Source organism: Stigmatopora nigra, chromosome 5 (assembly GCF_051989575.1).
Source record: "Stigmatopora nigra isolate UIUO_SnigA chromosome 5, RoL_Snig_1.1, whole genome shotgun sequence".
Taxonomy (NCBI): Eukaryota; Metazoa; Chordata; class Actinopteri; order Syngnathiformes; family Syngnathidae; genus Stigmatopora; species Stigmatopora nigra.
In genome coordinates, this window is record NC_135512.1 from 4500133 (window position 1) to 4523203 (window position 23071).

Sequence of the window (23071 nt, forward strand, 5' to 3'; positions counted from 1 at the left end):
CCTCAGTAGTCATTAGCTAAGATATATATATATATATATATATATATATATATATATATATATATATATATATATATATATATATATATATATATATATATATATATATATATATATATATATATATATATATATATATATATATATATATATATATATATATATATATATATATATATATATATATATATATATATATATATATATATATATATATATATATATATATATATATATATATATATATATATATATATATATATATATATATATATATATATATATATATATATATATATGTATATATGTATGTATGTATGTATGTATGTATGTATGTATGTATGTATGTATATATATATATATATATATATATATATATATATATATATATATACATACATACATACATACATATATATATATATATATATATATATATATATATATATATATATATATATACATATATATATATATATATATATATATATATATATATATATATATATATATATATATATATATATATATATATATAGATATAGATATATATATATATATATAGATATATAACTTCAAAATATGTCTTTTCTGCAGTGTAATCTCAGCATTAGTAAGTATTGAATTTATGGTATGTTGCACCCTTAGGAACGTTAGACTGCTCACATTAACAATTAATGTGTTCTAATTAGCGAGACATGGACAGAGTGTATTTAAATTGTCAGCTGAGAGCAAGACAATTTGTCACATACGCCATCAAATTCAATCCCCTCACGTCCCGCTTAGACTTAGGAAGCCAGGATTTGGAACATGACGTCGCTGACGTGTGTGTCACCACACTTCATTAAAAGGCCTCGCAGTGTTATTCTGAAGAGGATGCAGCAGGTGACTGGATGGATGTGCGCCTGCCGCTTAAATTTTGGCTTTCTGGTGTCAGCCATGGTTTCGTTACAGGAGGATGGGGGGTAAAAAAGAGTCAGATGCTATTTTTAAAAAAATGCTGCAGGCCTCGTCTTGATTCATGTCATGTGTTGAGGTGACAGGCAGCGCCACTACAATGCTATCATAAGCTCACCAAAAAAAAAAAACCTTTTCTCTGCAGCAAATAGTTGAAAGTTTTTTTCTCCCCTTTGGGTTCCTATGAGGTTGTTCAATTTCATTGTTTAACCTCCTAAGACCTAGGCTCTTGCAAGGCATGCATTTTTTCATTTCTCTTTAATATTTAGGCTAATTGGGACCTAATGAGTGTAAAAACTAAGAATTATCTTACTACATAATGTAGTTTCTGAGAAAAATGATGTCTACATAAGTGGACGCCAGGCCATTGTAGTCCAAAATGTAACATTGTAGTTTTTACCAACCAAAAATTTGGGTCATAGGAGGTTAAAAATATAAATCCCAATATGCATGACCAATAAATGAATGCCTGTCATCACCTAAATGTTTCAGATTATCTCACAAATGGAGTTATCATGCATTTATGATACATATAACCCTAAAAACTATTCAAAGCTACTTATCCCTTTGTGAAAACATAATTGCCTACCATTTCTTAGAGTTGATAAATTAGTTTGTGATGGGAATTTTAGATTTAGTGGAACAGTTTTGCAAAGAATCTTCCTTTTTGATACTTCCATCCCATTGAAAATATACCCTGGATTGTCCTGCTTTGTGCAATTAAAAACTATGAAGGACTTCCATATATAATGCTCCCCTACCCTGTCTTGACTTTCCCCCGTAAACAAGGACAATTACCATGCTAATGAGGTGAGGAAAAAGTGTGTGATGAGTGATTGATATTCTCAATGGAGGAATTAATTTGATATTAATAGAGCACTTGGCAAGATAAATAGATAATGGCGTGTGAGTCTTCTCCTTGATTGATAATAGATAGATTGATGGCTGCCTTAATGCTCAGCATTCTTTCATCATAAAATTATGTGTAGTAATTGAGGGGGAAATTAAGACTTTTTTAATTGAGTCAGATTATATGTAAAAGTAAGTAACCTAATATGCGGAGATTATTTGAAATCTCAAGTAAAATGTGTTTTGTAAGGTTCAATATGTTGATTATCACTCGGGGATAGTTATTAAAAGGATAAAAATCAAAATTACAAAATAATTTGAAATTAAATCAAGCAAAATTAAAATGAAGAGTATAGATGTATATTACATTTCCTTATTTTCCACCTTCTAAATCAATAATTGTACATTTTTAATCATTTTTTTCAGTTTTAAGTTAAAGAATATTTGTTTAAAATCTAAAAATATATGAAAAAAGCCTGCAAACCAATACCCTTGCTCTAAAAATAGTCCCTAGATTTGACACTTAGTAGTTCTTTGTCTCTTTGCGACCAACGATTGGCCGCCAACCAATTCAGGTTGTCTAAAACGCCAACTGCCCGAAGTTGGTTGGGATAGACCCCCGACGCCCTGATGACCCTTGTGAGGATGAGCGTTACAGAAAATAAATGAATAGTACAGTTCATTAAGGGATCATTCTCTTTTGGAAATGATTGCGATGTACTTTAGTATCAACACCACCAGGAAAGACACGCTGTATCAAAACAAGTCATAACATGGAGGTTAAATGGTCATGGGATGTTGGTCAGCCGCTTGTAAACTCATTTGGCTGTCCACGTGCGATTGTGTTAGCGCCCCCGCACCACCACCACCAGTAAATGATCACCTTCTGTCTCTCATGCGGCTCTCCATAACAACAGCAAGAACCCCATACCCTTCTCTCCCAAACATCCTGCCTAATGATGCACTGATTGTTGCACTTGGCAAATGACGTTTAACTTATGTGCCTAGTTACATGGGTCACCGCTGCAGAACAAAATGAGAACGTACTCATTTTTCAGGCCTTTTCTGGGTTATGTGTGTGTGTAGGCAGTTCCACTTACAGCTAGCTATCTTCCACCACAAGCTCCATCATACCTGAGCAACTCGATGCGTCTGGACAATAATGAAAGTGACAGCTAGCAAGTGGACATATCTCACCCAATGGCTCGCACCACAACGTGCTTGCTGACCTACATATCAAATAAAGCACTTCTTGGCAACTGTGACAGGGGGGGGGGGGGGGGGGAGTTGGGGAGGGTGTTGGGGGGTTGTGATTGATTGAGATTGGTTGTTTTATATTAGTAATCATGCAGCAACCCCTAGAGTTCAACATCTAATGTTGTATAAACTGAAGCACATTTGCTGTGTATCGCAATATGGATGATGGCACTTTGAGGTTTGACCTCTGCCAAGGCCAAACATTGGATTAGTACCAAAGTGAGTACTTAAATGACAATTTGGAACAAATTAAGGAGAATGATGAAATATTGGGCAAAAGTAACTTCTGATTATCCAACTTTGTAGCATATGCTTCAACTTTTGGGGGATTTTGTTCACATATATACAAATATTATGATTAAAAAATGACTAAGAGCATCAAAATATAGAGATAGAGTTAGTAAAATTAGATAAAATGTCTATTAAAAATGTTTAAAAATAGTGTAGATACTTACTTGAATTTATAGGTATATAGTTTGAGCCTGTTTAATTTTTTTATGCCAGGAAAATAATGATATTTCAACATTTTCCATGCATATTACACCAATAAATAAAAATAAAAAAGTTACAATTTGAATTTGAGTCAAGTTTACATTTAAATGAAGGAAAAAAACAAAGAAAAGTTCAATTGTTAAAAAGCCAAAAGCATAATATAGTCATTTTAATGACAAAAAATGAACAGATAAAAGAAAAAAAGAACAAAAACAAGAATAAAACAAAACAGATTTACATAAATAACCAGACTAGGCTCCTTTATAGTATGTGCTGAGGCATGTTTTTGGCATAATGCTAACAAATGGTAAGGATAACATAACCTCTTGTGTGGTGAGATAAACATCTGGCCGTATTAGTCTTTTATTTGTATTTATATAAGTCACAAAACTTTTAACAACCTTTCCCCTGGAAGCGCTCGGAAATTAAGCATCTGCATAATAAATCCCGCTAAGTTACGACAATTTGCCATTCCCTCCCTCAACAAAGGCAACATTATACACTAATTTATGATCTCCCTAGACGAGGGGCTGCGCAAAAGCCGTGAAGATAAGAGTTTATCAGGAGGGGATTGATTTTCATTAAGTGATTGTAATAAAGATGAACTACCTCATGTGCACGCTGACCATGAGCCACACTTTGTTGTAATTGGGACAATTTATTTCATGAGCTACTTGCGCTTCGTTGTGTACTTTTTGGCTTAAAAATCATCAGGAAAAAATTTATTATTAGCTTAAGAGTGCAATGACATCAATAGTATTTCAAAAAACAGAATTGATGAGTTTAAACAATGATAGAAAATAGTTTTCAGAATTTTCAAAGTGCTGTACTATGAGTTAGAAACCCTAAAGTTGACCTCTTAACAGGTACCGTATTTTCATGACTATAAGGCGCAACGCATTATAAGGCGCACCCTCAATTAATGACATTTTTCTATATATAAGGCGCACTGTATTATAAGGCGCACTATCTTATAAGGCGCACTGTCTATTTTGGAGAAAATTTAAGACTTTTAAGTGCACCTTATAGTCGTGAAAATATGGTAATTGCTATTGACTTCCAGGTGTGAAGCACTCACTACACAGTCACCTCTAGAGCCAGCCATTGTTGATGTTTTGGATTTTTTTGTATAAAATCTTGCAGTGGGGGAGGGGCTATATGATGGAAGATGTTGTAAACAAAGATGGCATCTGAATATTTAACAGTATTGTTTCAGTTCAGGCGTTTGTGTTTTTTTAATATCCGACAGTGGTGGTTTTTCGTTTTTGGTTTTCCTGTTTTTTCCATATATAAGGCGCACTGGATTATAAGGCACACTGTCTATTTTGGAGAAAATTTAAGACTTTTAAGTGCGCCTTATAGTCGTGAAAATACGGTACTCTTGGTGTAACAGGGCCCCCTATCCTCAAAAACTGGAATCTACACAGATATTCACACCATTCGAAACAACACACAAAAACTCCTGTTTATTATTTTTTTGAATTTATTGTAAAATTGGAAAAAAAAGGAGAGAAAGAGAGGAAAAAGCCCCTAAAAGCATTTCCTTATTTTTTTTCCCATACACGTCTTTTTATCTTACCTTGGCAAATTAAATTATTTTTCAAATAAATAAATAAAAAGGTTACATACTTGATTGATAATTAAATATAAAATCATTAATCATCATTCATTTTAATATGAAGTCATCTAAGCAGCAAGTCTTAAGAAATTTCAGCAAAGGGGGCAAGGGGGGGAATGTTTGTTTGGTATTTCAGGCTAATAATGATAATCATAGTCATAATAATACATAACACGTGTTTTTTTTCAATATTTTAACCCCTTGAATATAGCATACTGTATATATATAAAAAAAAAAACTGCTTTTTCCCTGTCAGTTAATCCATGCTTTACTGACATTGCCACAAAAAAAAGAAGTGGCCTTTAATTACTAAAAATAAATAAATAAATTAAATAAAAAAATAAATAAAACCAAAATGTACAACCTGTAAACAGCATTTGCCCTTCCACATTTACGGAATAGTACCGAGAGTTGCCTCTATTTTCCCCTGTAGTTTAGTGGAATGTACTCCACATACTTTCTTATCCTTTTTTTGTTGTTTTTTGTTTTGCTTTGTGCTGAAAAACCGGGAATATTCCTAACTTTAGAGAGCAAACCCATTATACAGTACCCCTTCTCGACCCACCCCATCCCCCCATTAATAATACTCATCTATACTGGTAAGTACCCCCAACCCGACAAAGAAAGGTCCTGTGCTGATTTTCCATAATATACAGATTCTCATATTTATAATAATACCAACCTTAGCATTCAAAAACCATATTGTTATAGAAGTCGTACCACTAGATGTAATTTTAAACCCACCCAACCTGGTGTTTTGAGCATGCTCGGAGATTGAAAGGGCACAATGATAAGATGAAGTGCGATATGAAGAAGGAATGACGAAATGTTGAAGGATGGTGAGATAATTATGAAGCAATTTGAAGTTTGGGAGGGAAAACGAAGCATTTGGAGCCGAGTTATTGCTTATATAAATTTCTGTCAGGAGTGAATGCCTGTGAATCTCTTCACGATAGAATGTTTGGTCAACATTTGACCTTGCGTAGTTGAGTTATGACAGTTGGGCCATCAAATCATGCTGCTGTAATATACCCAATGCGGAATAATGAAAATTTCTGTTTGGCAATTTTATGTCTAGTGTAACTTCAGATTGAGGATTAATGCACTTAAAAAAATCTCAAATGCTACTTCCTTACTGAGATGAGTGAAAATTCTATTTACCTTGTTCCAGCTTTTTACATAAACAGTAGGGTTTTTAAATGAGGGAATATTGCACTTCATAGTAATAACTAGTTTTGTCAATGGTAACATTTTAAAGCGTTAACACTGGAGATTTAATGTTAAAAGTCTTAATATAGCCTAAATATCAATCTTTACTGTATCTTTACTGTCTTGATGGTGCAAATGTACACACAGTTGTGAGTATAAAGAGAATGTTGTCTAAGTTAAAGGTTTACTTTAGTCTACAGAGATTTAACTTTAAAGCACTAATAATTTCCCTTACAAAAACCTACACGATGTTGCTTTTGCCCTCCAGTGTATTCATGTGTGTTTCCATCAAATTTTGTCTGCCCCCAACCCCCCCCCCCCCAGCCCCTGTGCTCACCCTACTCATTACATTTCAGCCACACACAGCTGGAGTCTTTAATTTGCATTAGCCGAGCTGTTGTGAAGGCCAAATTTAATTTGATTTGAATAATTCACACTAGTCTATGGTAGAAAATCCCATAAGGATTTTTTAAAGGCCTTATATGGCCTTAAAAAAAAAATCAAGGTCATTTTTCAAAGCTCCAATTGGCAGTAATACCTGCAACAATAATGGTAACCGACCAAAGAACTTTAAAAAATGTATTTTTTAAAAAAAATTGGGGAAAAAAACGTCAATATTTCCAATTTTTGGGTGGAAAATCCCAACCATTCTTTACTCTTGACTGTATTTGAGGATCCAAATGAAATAAATAACCCCAATTACAAAAAACTAAACATTTTAACCCTAAAAATTGAGACTTTAAAGGACTTTTATAGCACTATTTTTTAACACATTTTTCCTATGCCTAAAAGATTTAAGATAAGCACCCACATCCACAATCCTATGGTTCCGCTGCCAAAAAAGGCAATGCCAATCCACTGGAATACACAATAGAGTGCCTTGCCCAGTAGTACTTCAACAGTGACCAGTCATACCCTAGAATTGAACCACCGACCCTTCAGTCCCAGGACAACGTAAGCCATCAAGGCCGCCCCACAGAAAATTAAAAGTCTAAAAATTGTGCACCAATTAGAAAAGGCAAGCTGCTTTAAAGAGATACCAAAGTCTTTAAACAAACACTTGATTAAAAAAAAAACAAAGTGCTAATTAAAAGCCCATACTGTGTCGGAAGTTCAATCTTTGCACATCGTGGCTACGAGGTGACGCCCGTTTAGATATACGGCGGCCGTGCGTGACCACCGCTTAATGGTAAGCGCTCGTTTTGTCTACAGCAGCTGTTGTCTGATCCACCTACAGGCCTGCCGCTGTCTAATTGATGGATCATTTTGCTCTTAATTTGACCTCCTAAGACTGCTAATGCTCAACTCTGTACGAAATCTCGTCATTATTCCTTCTGAGGACAGAATACATCTCTTTATGCTGTGTTATAATCGAACGATACAGAATTGCCACCTTAAGACAGTTTATAATTGGAGCCCATCAACACTTTATAGTAGGCTTGCTTAAAGGACTCATTTGTTTGATTTTTTTCTTATCACAATATATCGGATTAGTAATCTATTCACCTCTAATCAAGGTAGACTGTGATGAATCTGTCACTATTTTTAGAAGAGAGTAATTTTATGAGAATTTCTAGTCTGACATGGCTCAAGCATACATTGGAGGAATTTGTATTAGTGTACAATGGTTACTTGAGGAACAATTGCCTTGATTTGCAAGTTTTCGAGATATACATATATGTAGTACATATGTATATCTTGAAAACTTGCAAATTACACCTAATATTAGATGGTAACAGCATCACAATATCCAGTCAGTGTCTATTCACACTTTTTTCTTCGCTTTGAAAAGATGGTGGCAGTAGTGCAACACTAGATTCGCCAATTCCCAATATAAAAACCATAGAAGAAGAGCAAGGTAAAGTCATGTTTTGTGCTCACATTTCTTCTGTGCTTACATGTTATGTAGATGGCAAATCCTAGTCTTACGATTATTTCTAAACATAACAATACTGTTGGGTGCAATATTTCTTTGAAAAACATTTTTTTTTTAAACTCATGAGTGTTTTTGGCTGGACGGCATTTATATTGAGGAAACAATTTGAGATATGAGCTTCATCTCCCGAAAACCTGCAGCCGAGCCTCGAATCTCAAAAACTCTGAAGCAAACTTTCAAAAACTTACCTAACAATGTGCTATTAAACATTCCCCATAATAAGAGCTGATTTAATCCTTTTATTTTAAGCATGAACACTTTTTTCGGTGCAGCACTATGAGATTTTTCTTGGCTTAATAAAGGTAAGCCCTCATCCAAGTGATGAAAAACTTTCTTCCAAATATTTTCTGTCACTCCTTTCCAAAAATCATCCAACTGACAAGCCAGATTAGTGAATTGGAGGCGTATAACGCAATATATGACAGATAAGAAAACAGCAAAATGTGCACTCCAGGAAGCCAAATTCATAATTGATGGCACATATTTCACCCCCCTTCTCCATCGAATCAATATTGCCATCATCCTAATTATGCAGCTTTGGGAACTGATGGCTCCTATTAGAGAGAGATATGCTGGCACCCGAAGGCGAGGCGACAGGGGAGGACGCTTTCCCTGCCGCGAGCAGCTGGAGAGCCTTGGCAGCGGGAGAGGGCGCGACCCCGTGGAGGCGCTGCCTTGGCACCACGCTGGCCGTGATGTTTACAATCGCTGTCAGGCTCATTTGTATATTTTATGAAGCCGTTATAGACACTGTGCTGTTTTTAGTGCAGTGCATGTGCAGCTTATCCGGATGGCTCTGTTAGCATGGCGCTTTATGGCCAGATTAGATGGAATATCGAGGTTTAAATCATACGTTAAAAAGGAAGAAGAAAGGGTGTTGGGGAGGTGGTTTTAAGATGATGAAGGTTGGCCACCATATTGGTTTGGGGAAACATAAATGAGAAATTCTGGGTGTTTGTTTTTGTCACCGAATTTGAGTGTTTTGAGTCAAAATATATTGATTGGCTAGATGGAAAAGTCATTTTCATTATAAGGAATAAAGGCAGGGGGAAAAAATCTAAGTGTAGTACAAGTTGGAATAGTACATGGATTATTTCTAGTGGAATAATCCTTGTTCAAGTATCGTCCAATTGTATTAGAGTAAAGTTTAGAGATTTTTTTTCTCATTTTAAAAGGTTTGAACAAGGCATCACGTTTTGGAAGTAATGGCTCTCATTTATAGGCAATGCGTTTTAATGCAATCATTCTTGATGTAAAGTTGTTTTGATTCTCACAATATTTGAAAAAATGTACATGGCGGTCATTATACTACTGCTATTTTGTGTAATATATTTAAGAACATTTTTTTTTCTTCTGTGCTGTTTTCTGGAAGCTAAATGATTTTTAAGTTTCATACAGATTTGCAATAATCCCCCAAACCAACATGGCGGCTGATTTCATTTTTTTTCTGCAATGAGATGAAATGATGAATCGGAAAATGTGCCCGTAACAAAATCCATCCCAAAATTCTACGTCACTAAAATACTATAGCTTCTTTGTTTTTTTTTTCCTTTTTTCACATTTTCTTTAAATATTTTCAAACCCATACATAGTGAAAAAGACCCTTCCCTCTTGTTCCCCTTTCTTTCAACCTGGAGCAGTTTTTTCTTCTCCATAATGTCATTAGTTGTACTGTAGTCTCATGAAGGAATACTATGCATTACTATTTCAGAACAATACAAATGCGTTTGGTCCTTTGGTCCCTTTTTTTTTGGGCTGAAAGATTCTCAGTTGTACTGTCGCTAAGAGAAACTCCCGGTGAGCTCCCCCAGAGGGCGCTGCGCTTGCTGCGAGACGACACGAGAAATAGAGGGAGAAGAAGAAAGAGGCTCATTCTGCTTCCCATCTTGGCCTTTTGTGAACCCTCATTTGTCCAAAAGAGCAGTTTAAAAGCCACAAGCGCATCTCTCATTTATATATATGTGTATAGAATATGTATATAGAAATCTATTTGTCGTTGCTGCTTTTTCCTGTTTGTTAGTTTGTTGCTTCGTTAACAATTCAAGTCTCAACAAGAAAAAAAGTTCTGTTGATGAAGTCTTTTTGTTTCATTTTCCCTCCCCCGCTTTTTTTTTCTTTCTTTCTTTTCTTTGCACTGTGCCATCTGTTAGCGTTTCCCCCGGCGACGCATCTCATCGTCTGCACTTTACGTCTTCATAAGTAAATGCTGATATGTTTCCCCCACCCCAAAAATAAAATCCTTACATGTTGATATTTTTCTTAAAAAGCTTTCCGAGGGGAAAAAAAAGAAGAGATTAAGCCCCTCCGAAATAGCTTCACGTGTCGTCTAAAACCTGGGGAAAAAAGAGCAGAGTTTTCAACTCGCATGTCTTGGCAATTTCTTCAGCTTTGAAGGCTTAACTTATGTTAAAACACCAATTGATCTTCTCAATCACCAACATGGCGGAATGGCTCATAATTAAAACGCCACTTGGTTGTTCTGATTTCAAAATGAGGGGAAGAACTGTACTGAAATAGATTCAGAATTGGCAGCCATTTTTAAAACTTGCATGAAGATTCACTAGGCATAACATTAGGTAGACTTGCACATTCAAATCAATCTTTTTGAGATGTCCACATACAAATGTCAGGATTTAAATAAATGCGACTGAGATAAATAATTTCAAAACTTTCTGAAACATTTTATAGTCTTTTTGAACATATGTGTAAATGCTATTATACTTGGGAATATGGTTGTGTTCTAAGTTACTCTGAAAATCATTTCAAATGGACTCCACATACATCAGCCACCATTAAAATGGGAATTTGAATTACCCAATTCGTTTGGATTGGATTGGATAACTTTATTCATCCCGTATTCGGGAAATTTTGTTGTCGCAATGGCAAGAGGGTGAGGATGCAGAAATAGGAAAGGCATTTTAGACATAAATAGATAGGTAAGAAGTTAATAAATAAATAAGTTTGCTGCACAATCGGATTTTGTGAGCATTTATGGTATGAATACTGTAAGTGGCATACCTGTGCTGCTGCTGCGGTGAATACTAAAGGTAGGCTGTGTCAGTAAGGGCGGCTGGCATCCTTCGGTCTCTTTAGCTGGACTTTCAACCTTTTCATGCCAATCTGAAAGCCGTTCATGGCTTGAATAGCTGCTTGTGCGCTAGCCGGGTTGTCAAAGCTCACAAAGCCTGGAGAAAAAAAAGAAGAAGAAGAAGCTATTAAATGTACAATAACATCCCTTTTTCCTTTAATTTGTAATCTTTACATGCTAAAGTTTGCATCAATTTGAATTAGACATTTAAACACATAAGAAATTAAGTAAAATGTAAGTATTAATGAGTGAATGCTGACTTGTTGTCTTTTCAATAACAACATTTGTTTTCTATTATTATATTTTGAATTCAAGCCTGAAAATAAAACAAGAACATTTGCATCATCTGTCAATTTTTTGAATTTGATTATCAATACCAAATGAGAAAAATATACATTACATGTGTAGTTCTATGCAGTCTTTTTATAAAGTCTTGATCAAACTTAGGTTCAATCAGGCCATACTAGACAACCTGTACTAAACATCCTGTTTCCATCACGTGTAAAAAAAAAAAAAAAAAAAAGCCTTGAAAAATCAGTGACCAGAAACGGCAGCGGAGTGTGTCTCCGCTTGATGCGCTCCCCCGCGTCCGGGTTGTCATTAGGAACACTCAGTGACCCGTGAAAAACAGCAGGAGATTCTTCCCGTCCCCACGGCCACCTGGGATACGAGTCTGCCCGACTCGCACTTCGACCATTTGGGCAAAGAATGGGTGGCGAGGATGTGCAGGTTTTACCGTTTTCATCATTTAAGTTGAGGATAGCATTGCTATTGGTATCATTGTACTTTTTTCCTATTGTGGAACATTGTTAGACTGTGAAATATGGAATTTTGCCACCTGAGATAGTCCATTTCAATAAATGTACCGTATTTTCACGACTATAAGGGGCACTGCAGTATAAGGAGAACCCTCAATGAATGAAATTTTTTCCATTTATAAGGTACACTGTATTATAAGGCGCACTGCCTATTTTGGAGAGAATTCAAGACTTTTAAGTGCGCCTTATAGTCTTGAAAATACGGTAATTGCTATTGACTTCCAAGTTTGAAGCACAGTCACCTCTAGAGCCAGCCATTGTTGATGTTTTGTATTTTTTTTTGGTGTAAAATCTTGCAGTGGGGGAGGAGCTATATGATTGAAGATGTTGTAAACTAAGATGGCTGATCTGCATATTTAACAGTATTGTTTCAGTTCAGGCGTTTGTGTTTTTTTTATATCTGACAGTGGTGGTTTTTCGTTTTTGTTTTTTTGTTTTTTCCATATATAAGGCACACTGTCTATTTTGGAGAAAATTTAAGACTTTTAAGTGCGCCTTATAGTCGTGAAAATACAGTACTTGTGATTTGTCATATTTGGTGTTGAGGGAACATTTATTCCCACTTTGCAAGAAAAATATCAAGAAATACTGCCCATATATCTCCCTAATATTTGGAGTGTGACATTTTAGTCCATTCCCCTCATCCCTAAAGGGTATCCATTCCAAAACTCCTCTTTTTTTACATTACACCTAGTATAAAAAAAACATTTCCCTCTTTTACCTCCCCATCAATCCAAATTAATTTGCTCCTTTCCAGATTAATTACATCAACATTCCCGCTACAATCCCCAGGCATAACATTACGTTGTAAATGCATAGTGTATATACGTCAATAGTGCAAATAGGTCTTCTTTCATGAATTTATATGTTATGAAGGCTCCCCTTAGTGTTGGGATGGCTGATCAATTTAGGCCCTGAAGTGAAAACAAACGGTGATCTATAATTGTCCTTTGACCTCTACAACACACACTCACATCAACTCATGCATACACACGGACCCAGCATGGCTCCTGAAAGTTTGTATAAGCCGCAGGGCAAGTTGCTTTTTCTGTGATGGCTGACAGAGCTAAATGAGGCAGGGGGGGGCGCAATGGCGGGTGCGTGAATAAGTCACTGTAGTGAGAGTATTGACAGATATTGGGGTGAACCAACGGTGATGCTGATGCAGCACCAGCGGGGGTGTTCAGGTCACATTGCTGCCCTACGGAAACATGGATATGGATTCTGATTGACGATAACGTACCTGGTGTGGCAACACTGCGTATACACAGTGCTGTATATTTATTCATTTAGACATCAACATGTGCAATGTGGCTATGTCAAAATGGCAGACTCATCAAGATGTAAATGGAGGTCAGTTACAAGGGCCAAGATCGTTTTCTTCATGTCTGTTGTCATCATTGCAATCTGATGGCATTTGTCTCGCCTGTTTCTACATCATACTGTACTGAGGGGACACTTTTTTTCTCGAAATTTCTGAATTCCTTTTATTGGTAAAAACAGAAAACCGATCTTAAAAGATAGAAGTAATACAGTATTACCCGACTCGAAAGCGGGGCTTTCACCAGGCAACAGTGCTGTCCTAGTAAGGTTCTGGCCAATGGGGGACTGTGTGTGTATGTGTGTGTGTGTTTGTGTGTGTGTTTGTGTGTGTGTTTGTGTATGTGTGTGTGTGTGTGTGTGTGTGTATACGTATGTTTACTCAGCTGTCACTCACTATTTCAATCCTTTAGAAAATGTATTTGCATTTCTCAATCATTTTAATGGCATAATAAAGAAAAAAAATCATTTTTTCTGTCTTTTGTATATATAAGTAAGATAGAAAGTTATTTTTTTTGTATTATTTTAAATGCTTCAGGATGTAGTATTAAAGATTTCTGCAATAGATTATGGTAATTCCAAAATTTCAAGTTAGGAAAGAACTTTTGGAATAAATTAATGTTAAAATACTAGTATATTTACACATATTTTGGTGCAATTGCCTATTGGGAACCATGCAAACAATTAGAAAAAAATATTCACTGTCCTTGGTCTAAAAGCTGCTATCCTCAGGAGCAAAAAAAAGGCAGCAAATGATTGAGCGTTACTAAAGAACTTACCAAAACACTTGCTCTGATTGGTTGCTCGGTCCATGAACACCTTGGATGAGATGACAGTTCCGAAGGGTAGGAACATCTGCATGAGTTCATTATCTCCAAACTCCTGTGGCAGGTGGTAGATGAACAAGTTACAGCCCTCCGGACCTGGAGAAAGAAAAGAGACTGACTGTTGGGAATTTGCTTTTTTTTTCTCTCTTTTAAGCCCAGTCCATTAGGATGAGTCATGTTCTTGGGTTTAGACATTATGAGGAAGACTCACTACATTACTGGTGTGTGGAAACTAGTCAATGTTACTTCCGTTCGATGAGATTGGATGACTAGAAAAGTGCAGTGTCTGCTAAAAAGGCTGATTAGCAAAGAGGGAATTTAGTTGAAAATAATTTTTCAGCAACTCACATAAAACCTGAACAGTTATGGCATTTGACCCCGCATATTTCAGGTGTTGCAGATAAAAAATCAATAGTGATCCAGTGCTGATGAACATTGATGAGCCCATTGGGTGTAAACGTAGGTAAGGGCAAACATTTTATCCTTTACCTCAGCAATAACTTGTGTCAGATTGCATCCAAAATCAATTGAGTATCTTCTATGACACAGTAAAGCTGAGAAGTTTAGATACGATACCAAGCAATTCTATATGTAGTGTTTTAAACGATTTCTATTTGGCGATTGACCAATTAAAGCAGGGGTGTCAAACTCCCAAGCGGGCCGGACCAGTAAACTCATTGCAAAATTACAAAGAACTAACAATAAGCCCACTTTTTTCCTTTGTATTAGTCACTAATACTAATAATTAGTGCAAAGAATGAGTAAATTATCAAAACGTTTATTAAAAGAATTTTCCTTTTACATTATGAACTATATATTATGAACAAGAGAATAACATAAGAACATAATTAAATGTCACTTCATGTTGTCTGCACGTACTAAAACACTGCGCCCCTAGCAGATAATACACGAACTACAAATTTGAAAGAAAATTCATAATTTTCTTATACAATATAGCTTTCTTCCCCGGGCCGTACCAAACCAACAGACGGGCCGGATCCGGCCCGCGGGCCGTATGTTTGACACCACTGAATTAAAGCTACTTCAATATTCTAAATCAGCAAAGCTCTTGCTATGCCGTAGATTGGAGTCACATTTTTATTAAAAATAATATATAATGTAATGAATAATAAATAATATTATAGCCTTATTTTTCTTCTGAAATGCATCACGAACATTTTTGGTTTTGTTTATTTTCCTCACTTATTCCTAAACTTGATTGGACCTCGATTCATCTCAAAATGTAAAATTCCATGCTATGAACGTATGAATAGTATTCCGTTAAATTGCTACTAATTGTTCATGGGATGTAAAGATCAATAAAGTTTTCACAATGACATATAAGGAAGGACATAATAATCCCATGGTAGGCATAGCAAGTGTTTGTATTGATTTAATTTCTAGCCTCGGGTAGTTTAGTTATCTTGAGTCACATACTATTAAATTAAAAATCAATAAATGACATCTTTGATGAATGAATGAAGAATTCCTTCTTTTTATAATAAATACAAAAATGAGATCAATTTTAAATCTAACATTTAATATGACTTAAAATGGGAGTTATGGTATTTAACAAGAAGAGCTTTAGTATACTACATTTGCAGTTAGACCAAGGAGAATCAATAGTGTTGTTGTTTTTAAAGTTAAAAATATAATCCCATTAAATAATATCATACCCCTTGTGGCTTGTTGTGTTAGATCACAGAAACCATCACTCAATATTTATATATTAAATTATCTGAAAGGTATGTGTGTTTTTAGACTTACTTAAAACAAATCGGATCAATTGACACAATGAAATACATAAAGACTGACATGTTGTGTTTGCCGATGTATATTTAAACTTGGTTGCTTTCATCTTTTTCACAGAGAGACTCAACAAAGCCTTTATACAGGTAATCTCATCATTATTATGAGGCCAATTACCGTATTTTCACGACTATAAGGCGTACTTAAAAGTCTTATATTTTCTCCAAAATAGACAGTGCGCCTGATAATCCAGTGCGCCTTATATATGGTAAAAAACAGAAAATCAAAAACCAAAAACCACCACTGTCTGATATTAAAAAAGCACAAACGCCTGAACTGAAACAATACTGTTAAAAATGCAGATGCCATCTTAGTTTACAAAATCTCCCATCATATAGCTCCTCCCCCACTGCAAGATTTTATACAAAAAAATCCAAAACATCAACAATGGCTGGCTCTAGAGGTGACTGTGTAGTGAGAGCTTCTTACCTGGAAGTCAATAGCAATTACCGTATTTCCACGACTATAAGGCGCACTTAAAAGTCTTAAATTTTCTCCAAAATAGACAGTGCGCCTTATAATACAGTGCGCCTTATAGTCGTGAAAATACGGTAATAAAAAAAGTACTTACCACTGACTCAGTATGTTACTCCTAGTTCAAAGTATGACAAAAAAAAAAAAAAAACATTTATTGCAAATATAACACGACCTGGAGCGATAAATATATATATGGAGTTACCATTTCCTTTCAAACCACACCGTATAAGAACATTACCAATGTTTTATTACACTCTTCTTTTAGATGTACTATATCCATTTCCTGAGATGAGCTGTGAACGCTATACTGCATGTAGCCACTTTATTTATCTATTACACACACAGAGAGAATGAGAGGGTAATATTCCGCTCTCGTAATATGTGCGAATGAGATGTGTACAGCGCCCAAGCAATATTACGCTCTCATGCTCGTCGAGCTTTATAAATCTAGTGCAGATGTGTAAAAAGTAATAATGTTTTCTCACCCTCACCTTCTCTCTGCTGCTGTTGCTGCTGTTGGATGACCTGGGGCGCTTGGGGCAGCGTCTGGCCAATGGGAGTCAGCGTAGTGGCCGGGTATATCGCTAAGAAAGGAGGAAAAAGGCGGGTGAAAATGCAGATAATGTGATAGAGGCCTAAGGTCAAGAGTGGGGAAACGTGGGTTGGTACATCAGTGACTTTAAGGCTGTTATTGCTAGTACTGTAATAAACACCGTTTTTTTTGTTTAATCATTGGTAGAATGAAGACAAATTCAATTCAGAATGTTAACAAAGATTATTTTGCAATGACTTTTCGCCCTAAATTAATATGCTGCGTTACAAAAGAAAAAATATTTAACATAGTTTGGATTGGTAATAGTGAAATATACGAAGATGGCGACTTTTAACATTTAGGAGTCTGAGACAGCCAAAATTAGTGTTTGTTTCATCTTATTTTAAGAGTTGCACCATTAAGACTTCAATTAGAAAAATTAAGATAATTTGGATTTCATTATACAGTCTTTATTAAAAAAGGTACTGTATTGTCTTTTTGTTAAGAGGTATCCAATTTCAAAATCACAATTTTTTTAGTGTATGTAAAACTATTGGATTGGATAACTTTAATCATCCCGTATTCGGGAAATTTCATTGTGAAAGTAGCAAGAAGGGGGGAATGCAGATACAGAAAAAGGCCAAAGCACAAAGTACAAACCAAATCAAAGTAAATGGGATCATTAAGAATCACCAAATCAAATCATTAGGACAGAAAAGCAGTAAAAACACAAAACCAACAAGAGTGGACGGAGCTACCGCCACTGTATGTTGTGTTCAGATATTTCTGCTTATGAGGTGGCAGTCAGAAAAACCATGAGACCTTATCCTATACACTGTAGAGGCAATATCAACACTCACCTGTGTATTGTTGCACCCCGGTGAAGGCTTGCTGCAGGGTGTCGGCGGCGGTGGGGCTCTGAGTGGAGTAAGGCGAAAGGCCATTGGTGTAGACCGCTTCCACGGCGGGGTGTCCGTTGGGCTGATGTGGGATGCCGGTGAAGCCGTTGACGATGGGAGTGACGATGCTGGGCACGGCGGAAGTTGTGATGTTGGCTGGTGGGGAACTTAGACCTGAAAAAAACAAATATCAGGAAAAAACTAATTCAACATTTGAGGTATATAAGGTAGAATCAACATTAACATTCTTAAAAACATTTTGCAATTTGCATCAGAGACCAAATACAAACATATAAATGATAGTAGTAACAATAAAATGCAGTACAACAGCAAAAATAGTAGTCAGTTAATGGAATACAGTACAAACAGCACATTTTTACTGAACTCTCACTCATTCTTAATCACTATAAAACCCCTTAAAATCTTCATCTTCAGTAACACTGCTGAAAAACTCTGTCAATTCTGTATCTAGATGGCACACTGATTGAATTCTTGTTGTGATTGTCGTTGTAGGGAGAACGAAACAAAACAATGTGCCAGTGTACAAGTCGTAGGCCCAAACAAACTATAAAATAGAGCGAATAATAGTCCATAATGTATGTTACATTCCATATAGTGAGAAAATTAGCCAGGCAAGGCCATGTACTAATGTATTGTACGATATCCTAAATGTACGAAATGTATTTATGAATAGACTGTTCCTACAAATAGAAAACACCCACACATGAGCACGCATGTTGTCAGCATTATGCAGAGAAACATTTACAAACATGCACATTTCCCAGCTAATGCAAGGACACGAGTGTAACAACACGCCTGTCACACATCTGCTATTTGTCATAATGCATCAAGGCAAGATCGCTGAGGAAGTAAACCTGTGAAAAACGAGGCTGTCCGCCATGTTTGCGAGAGCCCCCCCTGTAGCTCGACATGATGAAACTACCATGCAACTTGCGAGGTAGGGGAAACACAAACTTGATGGAAACGATTAGAGTGCGCCCGGGGAAAGAAAGGAGGTCGCAAAAACAAAAAAAAAAATAAAGATGTCGTTTTCCTCTATGAGGAAAAAGACACGTAACAACAGTTGGCACTTTGACAAATGTGGCGGTCATAACATATATGGCGCACGCCTGAGAGGCAGCAGATCATGAGTAGAATTGAAAGTAGTAGCTTGCCATCTTTTCACTCTCATGCAATGCATTTTAAAAGGACCCTCCTTTGGAAAGTGTTTCCAATTATGCCGGGAACACCAAAGTACCCATTTTGAGCAGAATCTCACGTTGTGATGGCCTCTCTAAAAAAGGCCGCCTCCGTGGCGAAGCATCCACGCTCTCTGAAGTACAGTTCCCCTGAGAACCACCTCTCAATCCAGCAACCTTCGCTCTGATTGGATGGGAATGAGGGAGGATGGGGAATGTGTGTATGTGTGTGTGTGTGTGTGTGTACAGGGGTTGTCACAGAAACCCAACAACATGTCGCATAACCATAGAGCTGTTGCACCTTGGCAGAGGCCCATATATGCGAAGAGTCCATACAGAGGGTAAACAATAACATTAATTTCACACACACCAGGTTTATGCTAATGGGATGGTAAAATTGCTGTACATAGCCACCGCTGTGTAACATCTACATACCCATATGGACTTGCATTTTCCCTGCTTACATACAACTCTCATTTCCATTCTTCTTTGCATATATACCCAATGGACCATATATTTGGTAAATTAAATCAAAATATGCACCACATACTCAACATGCATAGAGTAGCTCTTGGGTTAAAGTAGAGTCTGTAAATAATTGTATAAATAGGAAGTATTAGTAGGAGAAGTAGGGGAAAATGTACTTTTTTCACTATTTATGAAAAAAAAAGCATAATAGGACAATTTTCTCAATCCATATTAGTCATCAGTGCACTCAGTTTGGTGTTTTTCCACTTTAGTGTCTGAATAAGTCATTTATGTCCATTTTTAAAGTTAACTTTCAGCATATATATAAAAAAATATGTGCCCTGAAGAATTTGTGGTGCACCATTAATCGTGACTTGGGACAATATAGGCTCAGTTTTATAGAAAAAATATGCTCAACACACTAAATTTCTCTGCATTTGGTGCACCAACACCAAAAATAATACCAAAAATAACAGAAAATGTTTGGAAATAAGACATTTGAGTCTTCTAAGAAGTTCTCCTGGTTAAAATATGATAACTTCTATTTATTTTTGTAAATATATCCAAATATTTGCACTCAAGTTTAAGATAAAAAGACACAGAGAGCCCTATATATACCTTAGGGGCCTTCCAAGTAGGTTGACCTGGGAAATAGTCTTAGTCCATTGAGAGCTTTTGCGTCCTTTACACTTATTTTCTTTCTTTTTTCTGTCCTTTTCCCACAATTGCTTGTTTCCTGTGGGAATGTGATGAATTAGTCTGCTGCTTCTGTCCCTTCTCCCACCGAAACCCTGGAGACCGCTGTTCCCCGTACTAAGCCGTTGATGGCTACCCCTGCCACGGAAAGGCCACACGCACTTCAACCCTAGCACTTCATAATCTAGCCGCTTCATCATAAGGTTTATTCAGTTTTTTAGTAGGCTCATGTGACACTGTGGTGGAGGTTATGCACTTGGGGGTGGTCACGCGCCCCCTTTAAGGTTCAATTACAGAAGTGCCAGGGTTTGACATGTGGCATTTGTAACAAACGGAGAATGTTTTGATTGTTTTATCATCGTTAAAATACCATTCAACATCCTTTAAACAATAAGTTATCTTAGCACTAAATTGACCTTACTACTAAATGTTAGTTTTTGCTAAAACTACACCTTATTTTCTTTGGAATTCAGTCTGACTGACTATATATAGTTCCAAACCCACTCCAAATGTATAGTGGGTGCCTTGAGGGTACGTCTGTTGTGAATTGCCGCAATATATAAATAAAATTGACAGTAAATAATGTCTACTTTGTAACAATAAAGGCTTCCATAATAGAAATTGTTTCAAGCTTGCTTCAAAAGGAATTCTTAATTGATACGCAGTTCATTTTATGCAAGCAAACTCATATTTGCGTTCTTGTAAGATGGGAGAAACTCTTGAGCTGCTCTTTTCTGTGATTGCCATCAAAAAGGTGAAAGGTCCAAACGTCCAGCGACCAAACGTCTGGTGACCAAACGTCCAGCGACCAAACGTCCGGCGACCAAACATCCAGCGACCAAACCATAATAGAAATTGTTTCAAGCTTGCTTCAAAAGGAATTCTTAATTGATACGCTGTTCATTTTATGCAAGCAAACTCATATTTGATTTATTGTAAGATGGGAGAAACTCTTGAGCTGCTCTTTTCTGTGATTGCCATCAAAAAGGGGAAAGGTCGTGCAAGAGAAGTATTTATTATGCTAATTATACATTCAAATCAAGCAGGAAGGGAGAGTTTGAGAGTCATTACAGCCATGAGGACTGTCTGGTGCTGGAGAAAGTAATAAGCACTCAAAACAGATGCTTTCATCTAACTGATTTAAATTGTGATGCAAGTTTTTTTTTTTTAACCAAAGGGAAAATGACTAGAAGTGAATAATAAAGTGGCTTTCTTAGACAAGCTGACACACTAAGAAAACTATTTGTATTTGAATATCGATAGCTACAAGCATTAATCTTGTTTTCTTGACATATTTAGTTAGGATAATATGCAAATCTTGCAATGGAGAAATTTTTTTTTTGTTTTTTTCCCTAATTTTGGAGAAAAAAAAAGTTTTAGATAAAGGTTTGCTCATTTTTTTGTGGATGTCGTGATGTTATTTTCGACTACACAAATGTTATTGCTTAAAAACAAAGTGACAATGAGCAGTAATTTTAAAGCTAAATATTATATTTTCTATGCTACTCAGAAAAACAGTCATTTTTCTCGTTTATTCTCTGCAAAACAAAACAAAAATGAAGGTCTTAAGTTTTCCAACTCACACATTTAGCTGCCAGGCAATCCTAAACATACACAGTACCTCCCTCAAAATAACTTTTGCATAATATCACACATGCTGCTTTACTCCCTCTCAAGACAAAAACATCTATCTTTTCCATTTTATTCTTCCTGCAGAAACATGAGATTACCCCCACTTCTCATTTTTAGAAACAAAAGCATACTTTTTGCTACTCGAGCCTGGCACTCCGTCGCTTGTTTTGTTTGACTTTTATTTCTTTTGCCACACGCTGCTGGACGGGGGAGAGGGGGGATATTATTTTCAAAAAGCATCATCATGCATCATTGTGAGGATACACGTGCTAATCAGCGCAACCATCTGGCAAACGGCTCGTGCCCTGTCGAGTAAATGCTCGGCATCTGTTGATCAAACGGACGCCTCATTGTTTTCCGAGTAACCCCCCTTAACCTCCAAGTGTCTTTGGACTCACCAATGTCCCATTTTTTTTGTTTTGTTTTGTTTTTTTTGTTTCAATTCCCAAAAGGTTACACAGATCGTTTCAGAGATCAGATTCTCCATTAAATGATGATCTGGGCTTTATGTTAATGCAATCGTAAATTGATGCATAGACAAATGGTATCAAAGCAGGTATGCTTGATAATCAGATTCCAATTTGGCACAGGTGTCGTATTCAAGACCCGAATGTCAATCTCCTACACTCCATATCATTTTATGACACCTCAAAATAACCTCATTTTTCCAGTCATACAAATGTGAATATTAACTCATGGTAATTATTAGCGATTATGTTCCTGAAATGTACTATAATTTCCATGACAGCAAGTTCGAACCCGCTCTAAAAGTGTACTAAATTATTCCTCTTTGCCATGACAGATATCATCCAGTCTCTTAGTAGTGTCAAACATCCTTGGCCTACTTCATAGATGGCCTTGCAAGTCATGCTATTTATTTCCTCAGTGGTGTCTGAATAAGTCATAGCCACAAGTGCGGTAAATAAAAAATATAATGTAGTGGCTCCCGAGGCAGCAGGACTCATATTAATGAACGGAGTGGGAAATA

At 36.2% G+C, this 23071-nt stretch overlaps 1 protein-coding gene across 1 annotated transcript in view; it reads right to left on the reverse strand.

The window, feature by feature from the left end:
* Positions 1-6973: 6973 nt before the first annotated feature.
* The window catches only part of celf5a (cugbp, Elav-like family member 5a), a 198668-nt gene continuing 182570 nt past the window's right edge, over positions 6974-23071 (reverse strand). The window contains 5 exon segments of the mRNA XM_077716454.1: positions 6974-10651; positions 11337-11503; positions 14324-14467; positions 17149-17241; positions 18050-18262. Of these exon segments, the coding sequence (XP_077572580.1) occupies positions 11376-11503; positions 14324-14467; positions 17149-17241; positions 18050-18262 (578 nt within the window). The 3' untranslated portion in view covers positions 6974-10651; positions 11337-11375.